This window comes from Gadus chalcogrammus, chromosome 8 (assembly GCF_026213295.1).
Source record: "Gadus chalcogrammus isolate NIFS_2021 chromosome 8, NIFS_Gcha_1.0, whole genome shotgun sequence".
Taxonomy (NCBI): Eukaryota; Metazoa; Chordata; class Actinopteri; order Gadiformes; family Gadidae; genus Gadus; species Gadus chalcogrammus.
This window is the reverse complement of record NC_079419.1, coordinates 15,642,188-15,653,862: the sequence shown is the minus strand read 5'-3', so window position 1 is coordinate 15,653,862 and position 11,675 is coordinate 15,642,188. Positions and strand designations below refer to the sequence as shown.

The window sequence follows — 11,675 nt, the reverse complement described above, 5'->3', positions numbered from 1 at the left end:
ACTTAAATGGTGCAACCATAACATTCGGGATCTAGAAGGCTCGCTTATAGCCAATAATGACACTGTAGAGAAGGATCGTATAATGGTTTGGTCATGGTGTGTTTGATTGACAATGCCGACGCGGTGTGACATGGAACATTTGTAACACATTCGATAATGTGGCAGTTACAACTACCTGAACTAATACAATCCATGGCCAAAGATTAACTCTGCTATCTGGGGGTTCTCTTATCTATGCTCGTATTGTGGTAAGACTTATATAAAGACCAAAGGGAGAGGAAGAGGGTGGGGATAGACAGTGAGCCCACTTTGAAAAGGTCGGGCTTTAGTATTTGAAAGAGTTGAAATAATAAGAATAGGATAGAATGGAAAAGAGTGTTTTTAACCAAAGCAGGAACATAGCTCAAATTTGGTACACTACAACACACACACACACACACACACAAATAGGTTTCAGTCCCCCACTTTGGTTGGTCAGGTCGAGCCAAGTAGTTGCCATGACAACAAATCCCAACATGAAAGCGCCATCGGAGGAATCCCTGGCATTCACCAGAACTCTGACCGTGTGCACTGGTAGGTATAATGACAAAAATAAAACTATTAAATGGATAAAATCACCATAGTGACACACAGAAGTATAATAGACCTCACTTTTGCTTAGTTACCTCAATTATAAAACACAGATCTAGACCACCAATTAATTTGTGGCAGGGAGGTTACTAACTACACGTTTATGAGTCTCAAACGCCGCTTTGAGGTTCAAGGTATGTTGGATTACTTTCACATTTTGCCAGCATAGCTTGATTGTGAGAGTTCATAGGGAAGAAAACCTGTGTGACTAAAAGGATGAGTGCTGTTTGCTGTTTGTAGGCCTTGACTGCACAGTGATTGACAGTTTGAATAACAATACTCAGTGACAGGCAGTTTGTGCTGGCCCTCGTCATTCACCAAGTCTCATTTCATAATGTCTATGTCATGAGCGTCTGATTCATGAGAGTCCTTGAGTTAGTAAAGGCATCAGCGTTATTTAAAACAAGGACAGTTCAACTAGGATGTTCCCTGGCCATTGCGAGAAATCAAACGCTGACTTGATGATCCAAACACTGGGACGCGAACCAACTGCTGTACTTTAAGACATCATAACAACCCTGGTGATGATTCTCCACTGTTGAACATCTGGCTATAATAATGTGATGGGTTTGTTTACATGCCCAATGCGAGACATGACACCTAACTGATAACTTCATAGGTAGCTACAGTGTAGAAAATACAGTTGAGCTTTATTACTGTTGAATTGTTGTGAAATGGAAGGATTTTCAGCCCAATATGTTGTCGTTAATTACGCAAAGTTTGTCTAAGTGTACTGAATGCATGATGTCCAGTATCCACAACTAAGTAGAACTCTAAGTAGAAGTGACGGAACAATTATTGCTGTACAAATGATGTGACACATATCATTGAATAAAGAAAACAATAATTCATATGAAAATATATTCTGCAAGATAAGTGCACATCTGACTGTTGATTTTATCAATGATAATAGTTAGTTTAGTAGGCTTCAATCCAACTCAGGCTCCAACTCAAAGACTTTCCAGATTGTTCCATTAACCATTAATAAATGCCATGTCAGCTGTCTCTGAACCCTAACAAAGTATGTCATCTGCACACAATCACCTACATTGCTAATGTGCTAAGGTGAGAGAAATGTCAGATGGGAAAACAGATTAATGTTCTTATGGGACACGTTATTGCATCACATGCAGTAACAGCACATGTTGGAACAACAGCGTGGACAACCATCTGAAGCCGCATGAACGAAAAGCACTGCTGCTTATGGACGTAAGACACACTTTTCGCAAATCCCCACAGCTGCTTTGGCAGCGGTGAGAAGAAAGTGGGTTAGGAGTTAGCAGATCTGCAAAAGGAAAACCGGACCTATCTCTCGCTCAGTAACATGGCTTTCTAAGCCCCGAAACGGTTCATTTGTTCCACCGTGATGATGTTGCCTAGTATTGTTGTTCAGTGTCCCTAGTAAGTGGAATATACATCCCAAACAAAACGGGTTGGCAATGGAGATATCATAATCCAGATCAATAAATGCATACAATTTCAAATGGCAGGGTAACTCAATGCGGGATAGATGGAAACAAAAGATGGAAAGGATGCAATGGTCAGGTAAACAATGGACTGTAGCTAAACTAAGGCAGAATAAATAGTACACTTACCTTGATTTTATTAACCGAACCGTATTTTGTGCCTGGGTCTTCTTTTACGGAGTAGCCTGCTCTTAGTTAGGGGGATATATTCGCTTAAATTATCTCTCAAATTGCATCCTAATATTGTTGAAATTGTGTTGGTTTCAACGCCAAGGACACTGTGAAAAACACAACATGAGACGTATCGTAGCACAATTTATAATGCTGAAGAATACTGTTTTTATCCATCTTCATAGATAGCCTTTTTGCCGGATGTTTTATATGAAAAGAATACCAATAAAGCCTCGTGTTGGTTCCACAACGGTCGCAGAAATTACTAAAATAAAAGATAATCTTATTCGCCAGCGAACCAGGACCGTAGAAGATATCCCCTTGATTCTTCCGTCATCCTATTTTGTTTTTGTGTTGATATGAAGGCATAAAAAGGATGCTCTGAGGCAGTGGCAGTAAGCAGGTCCCTTTCTCCCCTGCTGCCTACGGAAGCACTAATGGTCCAAATGCGCCTTATTCTCTCCAACGCAAGGGGAGCCAGACAGGGCTAGAGAACTATTAGGATGGCCAGCCCACCATCCATTCCACAATTTAACCATAACCAGATGAACTAATAGACTTGAAACAAACCAGACAATTTTACCGGTTCAGTCAAATCGCTGTCCAAAATAGAGATGAAATAACCTTAAAAGTTACATATGAATAGATAAATAAATATGCTTTAACTAATGTTTACTACCATGTAATAAATCTATTTCGAATAGAACATAGTAGAAAAGACAGACAAATGATTTGAGTGACAATAACAAGTATAGTGTAGCTATTAAGAGATGCAAATATTACACAGACCTATCTTAATTAGAATATTGCTGTACTCCGGTCTACACGTCCGGCACCATACTGTACATCCGCACAGATGCTGGGTGGTGGGCTATTTTAGTCCGTCAATGCTAGTATAGATGGCATAGCATCGGAGATCTAGATGTAGAGTTGTTCTACGCCATCTAGTGGAAATAAGAGATGACACATCATAAATTAAAGGGATATACGATTTAATTAAGGATATTGTTCCTTAGGAATAAGTCCATCAGAGCAGACTTGCCGGAGAAAACAACATATGGACAAGCCTTTAAAACGTAGTCAACAGTAAAAATGTACATAAAAATGTTTGTAATATACACAAAGTAGACCACTTTCCGAATAAAAAAAAGAAATTCAGTCATTTCTTTCTTTAGAACTTTTATTATCATGGACACTTAGGGAGATTGAGCATTTCCATCACACATCAAGTCAAACCTATACGTTTCTTTTTCATATTTTTTAACCACCACATGAACATTGACTGTACAAATGGAACCAATTACAACCACCAAAATATTGGCCTGCATATTGTGCCGGGTTTCCTAAAAATGTTTCCGATCAAATTTGCAAACATTCAAAATTCCAGAGGAAAACCTCAGTGCTTTAACACTTCTGGAAAGCCAAGTACAAGTTGAATTTTTATTTTCTGGAATTTTGTGCCCTCATGTTACTTATTATTGAGAAGTGGAGTAAGTGGCAACTAGAAGGAATGCTTTCAGGACAAACTTCCATACAACATGAAAAAAAAAAAAAGAAGAAATCTGTGGACGAAGGTGAGAAAGAAACTAAATGTTGCCTCAAGCGACTTGAAATTTAGTGTTTTGATCCTTCGAGGGACCCTGGACCCTAAACGGGGCCAACATTTAAAAGGGACTTGGATGACAGACACTAGAAGACAATAGATGTGTAATGACGCTAAAAATTATAGATACTGCGATTGAGATCAAACCCCTTCACACTAAAAAAGAGCTTCAAAGGATTACCCAGATGGACGGTACCTTCGATACATTACCATGGGGCACATGAGAAAATCTATGATTGCACTATGAACAGGTTTGCTTCTAGATGGAAACTCCGAAAGATGGCTCCAGAAGTTTGACTACCCAAGTCTGACTAGACCTCTCAAATACAATGGATGCGGCGATGACTTCCTTACACAAGTTTTGTTTAGTTCATCCGTGTAAAACCATTTCATTACAATCTTTTCGCATAAATCACTTGTTAATCTCATAAAAAAAAAAGAAGAAGGTATGTTTCTCGTCAGCAGACTCATGCAATTGAAAAAGAACAAGAGTCGATCCCAACAGCTGAGGGGAAATCAAACGTGGTTATGGACGTTTTAAAGGTTGGAGAGCCTTTTGTCTTCAGCATGTGAGGGTCTATTGCTCGGCCTCACCCACCGAAGGGGATTAATACTCTTTATTCTATTCAATGATTCTGCTTTACTTACATGAAGAGGCTTGAGAAAATACTGAATCTGGCCCACTTTCTTTGTTTAAGGACCCCTTGAGTATTAAACTACAACCAAAAACAAAAAAAGGACCAGAACAATCACCCATACTATTCAACAGTACTACACATAATGCTAAACATACTCATGCTTCACAGGGAGAAAATAATAACAATGTACACACGCACACACAAGCACATTTTCAAGTTATTATTTTTAACCGTCATCTGGGAAGAGTGCCTAATTACCAAAGTAAAGCTATAAATATGAAGTAAATTTCCCCAATGTGTTTATTTTATTGAAACCGTAGTTGACTTAAGAGATGGAGCCATGTCAAATGATGAACACATGTTACTACAGTAGCTATTGAAAGAAATTGGCTACTGTTGTATACCCTATTCAATGCATATATTGAATTTGATAAAAAGAAAGTCAACTGATGAGAAATGTGGCTAGGTTCAGGTAACAAATGTGCTTATCAGCAAATTAAATATTGTTGTCAAACTAAATTATTTTTACTTTGTAAACTACGCCCCTTCTTCAGATTTCAATCTTTCCAGTATACCTATCAACAGCTGTTTTCAGACCAGAGGGTGCATATGCTACTCATCAGCAAATGACGGTTAAAAACAAACACAGATAAGAAAAATACATTTAAATAATTTACGATATATTTACACAATAATGTATGATATTTTCCAGCAGTGTCTTCATTACATCTTCGCATCTCTGTGAATACATCTTCTTAATCTCCCATCTTTACTTTCGATGTCTGGAAGACAAATCATAACAATTTTAAAGGTTAGCAAAAACTGTACACAATGATTGGTCCCTCTTCAATAGCTCAGCTAAACCATAGGACAAAACCTAATGCAACTGCTAAGCAAGCTTCATTTGATTAACATGTTTTTATGTCTATGTGGGGAGTAGTCTATCATTTGGTAGGGCTAAAAAATAATACACAAAGGATCAAATGAGGGAAACAATGATTGGAACAGAGAGAGACAATATAAAAAGGTTTTCAGACGAATGAAGGATTGAAGCGTTGACAAACTTCCCACTTTGTGTTAATTTTATTATGTTAATTTCATTATGAAACTCTTATTTTCATAAAACAAACCTAAGAGATACTTGCATGCCAATCATGTGCTTGACCCTAATGACTAATAATTGCACTTGAACCTGATCTATGTAATGCTTTGGTTCATTTTGCAGACTAAAATTGAAAGTAACTCGTCTGAAAATGATACGTTACTGTTGCTACTCAAGTCACTAGAGGCTGCTAATGAGAAAATGTCTACACTGCAAGCGTCGTTATCATTTACCTGCAGAATGGCTACAATGACACCAAACAGGCCGATGGCGCTGCCAAAGATTTCCACAATGAGAATTTTGACGAAGAGGTTAGCGTTCTGGGCGTCAGCCAGGGCTGCCCCGCTGCCCACGATACCAACACAGATGCCACAGAAGAGATTGGAGAAGCCCACGGTCAGCCCAGCACCAAACATAGAGTAACCTAGGATTCAAATGGGTTACAATGGTTCAGCAAGAGTTACATAAAAAGGTGGTATATTGTGTGTGTGAGGTAAAAAAAACAACATTGGCTTTAAATGAAACGACTATTAGTTTGAATCAAGCACGATCTGAAGCCTCATGCATGTTCTCTCACCCGCTTGGTAATTCCTTGCACCAATGGTTTCTGGAGTGGTTCCGGTGAAGTTCTGTAAAAGAGCAGAGACTAACTTCTTGTTGTTGACTTACACTATGAGATTACCAAAATAAATCTGCACACAGACTCATCATTTCCCATTTGGCAAGACTGCTCACCTCAGCCATGTTGCTGATGACGATGGCCATGATAATTCCATAGATGGCCACTGCCTCACAAAAGATGATGCTGAAATAAATGAGAAGATCACATTGACTTCCTGACCAAATTGGGAAAATTATCAATGGTTTGTAAATACGAAAGGTTGCAGCGATGGTACATTCTCCCTTAATGTCAAGAGTTACCAGACGCTTTCCTTTACACTGTAAGCCTCCTATCTTATCATCATCCAATCTGCCATGTGCTTCCTTACCATAGTCACAATAAACCGTTACATTTAAAGGGCATACCTGACCAGGTTCTTGGTTTTGATTCGTGGCGCCTTGACACCACCCCCAATGATGCTGGATCCAGTTATGTAGATTCCCCTGGGAAACCCCAAAAACATTAGTCATTTCGAAATGAATTCTGCAATACATCATACTTCATTTGGTCCAGTTTGTCTTGTTGGTTTACAATTGAGGAAGTTAGTTAATCAGTAAGTTTGCAAGGTGGGAATTGTAGCACATGCTTGACAATTCCATTACAGAACTAAGATGGAGAAGTGAGCTGGAACATTTGGACGGAGGGGCAGTGATGGCGAAACATTTGCCACAAAGAGTGTGAGCTTCTCACCAGGCTGCTCCTACTACAGAGAGGGAGATGGCGAGGCCAATACCCAGGTTTGCCCACATAAAAGGGGACGTCTCTGTAAGGAACCTAGAATAGAAAAAGAACCAATAGACAAACACATGGCACTTGTTGAATCAAATACGACAGTTGATGCACCCGAAAAACGAATTTAATAATAAATTAAAAGTTCTTACCATGCGACATCAAAACGGAATCCAAGGTCAAAGATGGTATAACAGATACCTAAAAGATTTTAAATATATACAAATTAGAAAAAAAGACAAAGCTCAGCATATAGTTCTACAATGAATGCAACCTTGTAGCGCGCATCTCATGTGACTTGATTCTGTGAGCTACGTGAAAATTTCCATACACACTTCCAAACCCCAAGCCTATACGAATCAATACATTGTATTCAATCAAATTAGACTTTAAGACGCTAATGTACTACAGGTGATAAATCAGGAAGGACCACATTCAAGAATGGTAAAATATATGTAGGAATACCAACAGCCTGTGTGATAGTTCCCGTTCTTGTCATGTGATAATCACATCTAGTTCCTCCCTGCAGGCGGTAGTGCTAACAAACAAGCTAACACGGCTTAAGGCTGCTAGCTCTGACAGGTTCGCCTTGGCAAGGCACTACCTCAATGATTGCTTGATGGATGGCGTCATGGTCTCAGCATTGCATCTGAGAGACATATTAGCGTCCAAACAGTTCAAACCAGTATTAACACGTTAAATCTGTTTGATTAAAGGCAAGGCAAACCAAAACCTAGCACGCAAGCATCCTATGCAGGCAGAGAACACCTGCTCCATTGCAGTAACCGATCATGATTACACGGTTGGACTTTCATGCAGAACAATTTAAAGCAAGCCCTTCCAGTGTTGTATTAAGTCAATGACATATGGATCAATAATTATCCTATGAGTCTGCAATGGATTTATCCTTGACTCTATTTTCCCGGAGTTAGACGGTTCCCTTCATCACGTTAGCAGCAGCTCTGACTACAGATACTGACAGACATGTCAAACCATGAAAACGTGAGGTGTGAACAAAACCTAACATATGTTGCTTCAAAGTCGCAATCCATGCACATTTCAAGAATAAACGAGTACTTACCGACTACGAGTATAGTGCTCCAGAAGGCCAAAGTGACCCCGGTGTAGAGAATAGCGTGTCCGTTCATCATCCACTCCACGAGCATCGACCCGGCGACGGTTTAGATGTTCTGGCAGGATACCTATGGTTAAATGTTTACAACGTACGTCAAAAACACACCAGCAGCTTAAATAGTAGGTGCTAAAGGGTATTAGGAAGGGGTAGAAAAAGAGTGTTGTAGCATCGAAAGAGGAAGCTGGCGCGGGTCACCTGATCGAGGCTGGAGAGTAGCACGTGACCGGAGTCGTGACGCATCGGAGACAGGCTACGGAAGCCACGTGAATACGTCGCTCCTTAATGTTACCCTGATTGGCAGAGCGTCAATATACTATGTACAACTGCTTAGTTTAGAGAAGCAGCATAGATTGTATTTTTATCAAAGGAAATACATTTACTAAAAATGCTGACATGTAGATTTACACCATTTGAAATATGCAGCTACATTCATGACCGCACGATGTCGCCCTTGAACCGTACAAGACTGAACGTAAAAATGTGCAACGAATAGATGTGAAACGTCTCTTGCATGACTGCCTGGCTGTCACTGAAACCTCGCTTTGAAGGTATTATTGTAGCAAAAGTCTTTAGCACCTGTAACTGCAGAATTTGAATGCGTACACTAAAGTCACAGTAAATTTGAAGTCGTATATATTTATTTTGCATGTGTACTCTAAAGTCACAAATGTGTAACAGTACATTTGTAGTCGTAAAAAAATATATATATTTTTTTTATACCATTGTAAACACAAAATAGGGTCTACGAGTACGCAAATCTGTGTTACAGGTGCACAAATCCTTTTGCTACAATTATTGCAGCGCAGTTGGTGCAAAACACATTCGCACACCCGTGTTTCATAATCTGAGAACATGCCCAAAAGGTGTGCATTCGTAAACCCAAATTTGAACTAATGCATCAGAAGTTTCACATCTGTGAAAAATTTCCTCACAAATAAAATGATAAAGAACGCTATGTTAATTCAGCATTTTAATGAGCGAGGACAAATCCATTTTACAACTGCTCGAATCTGCTCCTGCAAGTCTCAGCTGTGTTTTTTTTTGCAGGTTGTTTTGCACCACGTCTAGGTGGTAAATGTGTAGCAAAAGTATTCGTATCCGTAGATGCCAGATCGTCCGTGAGCGGGACAAAATAGTCCCGCCCATAATTTCCTAATCCAATGAAAATCGCCGGCAGGGATGCGTTTCTCAAATTACACTGGGACCCCTATGGAGGTAGATTTGTGTCTTTATTATGCAATCAAAAATAATAGGTTTGAGAGCAAAACTTTCCACACTGCAATCAAAAAATAGATTTAAGAGCAAAACTTTCCACACTGCAATCAAAAAATAGATTTGAGAGCAAAACTATCGACACTGCAATCAAAAAATGTTTTATTGCAAGATAAATGAATGTGATAAAAAAAATATTAATGGGAATCCAAAAGCTTTGTTTGCAAACCCAAAAGTTTTGTTTGCAAATCCAAAAGTTTTGTTTGCGAATCCGAAAGTTTTGCTTGCGAATCCAAAAGCTCGCTCATTAAAATGCTGAATTAACATAGCGTTCTTTATCATTTTATTTGTGAGGACATTTTTCACAGATGTGAAACTTCTGATGCATTAGTTCAAATTTGGGTTTACGAATGCACACCTTTTGGGCATGTTCTCAGATTATGAAACACGGGTGTGCGAATGTGTTTTGCACCAACTGCGCTGCAATAATTGTAGCAAAAGGATTTGTGCACCTGTAACACAGATTTGCGTACTCGTAGACCCTATTTTGTGTTTACAATGGTATAAAAAAAATATATATATTTTTTTACGACTACAAATGTACTGTTACACATTTGTGACTTTAGAGTACACATGCAAAATAAATATATACGACTTCAAATTTACTGTGACTTTAGTGTACGCATTCAAATTCTGCAGTTACAGGTGCTAAAGACTTTTGTTACAATAATACCTTCATAGAAAACAGCAACTGTAGGCCTATTACTACTGAGTAAAAAAAAAAAACATCACTAGGGGGCACTATTTCAGTTTGTGAATTTGAGATCGGTCACTCACAGGTCCTGAACAAGGGATTCATGCTTTATGTATTCTACTATTTGACTTAAGATAAAACAAAGTATTTTCTTGCGAACACAAATGGATTTACAGAGCTTTGTTCATTAGTTGTACGCATTCCTTCCCTATGCTGTCAACAGTGTGTCATCAATTTAAGCCTTCAACAATAAGTAAACTGGAGGGTTTTCTTTATATATACACACAAGGATCCAAACCATGTAAAAGTACGAACAGATAAATCGCACGTCAGAGGCTGGCTCCAAAACCTGTAAAGAAATATTATGAGACTCCTTTTTTTTATAGATTTATGGTAAACAAAACAACCCCAGAAATATAATCTTGGTTCACTAAAACTAATTTTAAAATAAAGGTATACCTTATTATTTGTATGGGCCTCCAGCACAGTTCACTTGTGGCCATCATGAAACCACAAGAACATTTTGGAAAGTATATCAGTGAAAAATGTCTTATCTGAAATATTTAAAAGGTGAACTTCATCGATTTGCCTGTGGCATTGAAATATGGCCGCAATTAACAGTCGAAGGGAATGTTTTATTCACCAGTGGTTCATTTTAGTTATGGAGGACATAATGCGAGCAAAAAGCAAGCAATGGATTTGATTCTAAGGAAAGAGCATTCACGGGAACGTCAACTGCTTTACATAACCTTTCCTCATTAAATGCACACATTATCTCAACTATATGTGCATATTTCCCATGAGGGCATCAGAGTCAATGAGTGTATTCACCCATACATATTTTGTATCCAAGGTAATATCTAAACTGGTATCATATAATGTGAGCATGCACGAACCTGACTCTCAAACTCCTCTATGCACATAGGCCTACATTGCTAGCCCCTTAATGACTATTGTCTCTGGGGCAGGAAAACTATTAGAAATATAGTGCCGCATAATAGCCAATTAAAGTTAGTATGTAAAGACTAACTTACTTACGATTCACAAATTCCTTAACAGCCAAAACAATATTGTCCAGTCATTAGGCTGTTAATCACCATCTCCTTCATATGCCCCAGCCTATAAAACACACACACACACACACACACACACACACACACACACACACACACACACACACACACACACACACACACACACACACACACACACACACACACACACACACTCACACACAAACACACACACACACACACACACACACACACACTCGCACACGTGCACACACCCGGACAAACACACACACACACACACACACACACACACACACACACACACACACACACACACACACACACACACACACACACACACACACACACACACACACACACTAAAAAGTAAATGTCTGTGATTAAATGTAGAAAAAGGTAGTAGTGAGTTTAAGGGAATTAACCTGACACTCTAATTTAGTACAAGGGATTCCATCAAGCACCATTAAGTTTGTTCCCAAGAGTGTATTTAACCAACACTATTGTGACTTCTTTGGTTCTTTAACTTCTATTCTCAGTTAA

General features: G+C 38.9%; 1 protein-coding gene across 2 annotated transcripts; it reads right to left on the bottom strand.

Moving 5' to 3' along the window:
* Positions 1-3,249: 3,249 nt before the first annotated feature.
* On the bottom strand, positions 3,250-8,419 carry atp6v0b (ATPase H+ transporting V0 subunit b). Of its 2 annotated transcripts, XM_056597146.1 has the most exons (9): positions 8,331-8,419; positions 8,082-8,202; positions 7,153-7,201; positions 6,962-7,045; positions 6,637-6,714; positions 6,346-6,415; positions 6,188-6,239; positions 5,844-6,034; positions 3,250-5,290 (listed from the first exon to the last, which is right to left on the bottom strand). In XM_056597146.1, the coding sequence occupies exons 2-9, from the start codon at positions 8,164-8,166 to the stop codon at positions 5,264-5,266; spliced, it is 636 nt and encodes a 211-aa protein (XP_056453121.1). In that variant the 5' UTR covers positions 8,167-8,202; positions 8,331-8,419; the 3' UTR covers positions 3,250-5,263. The 2 variants fall into 2 exon arrangements, with proteins under 2 accessions (XP_056453121.1, XP_056453122.1); XM_056597147.1 differs by having other exon boundaries at positions 3,412-5,290; positions 8,082-8,339.
* Positions 8,420-11,675: the final 3,256 nt, after the last annotated feature.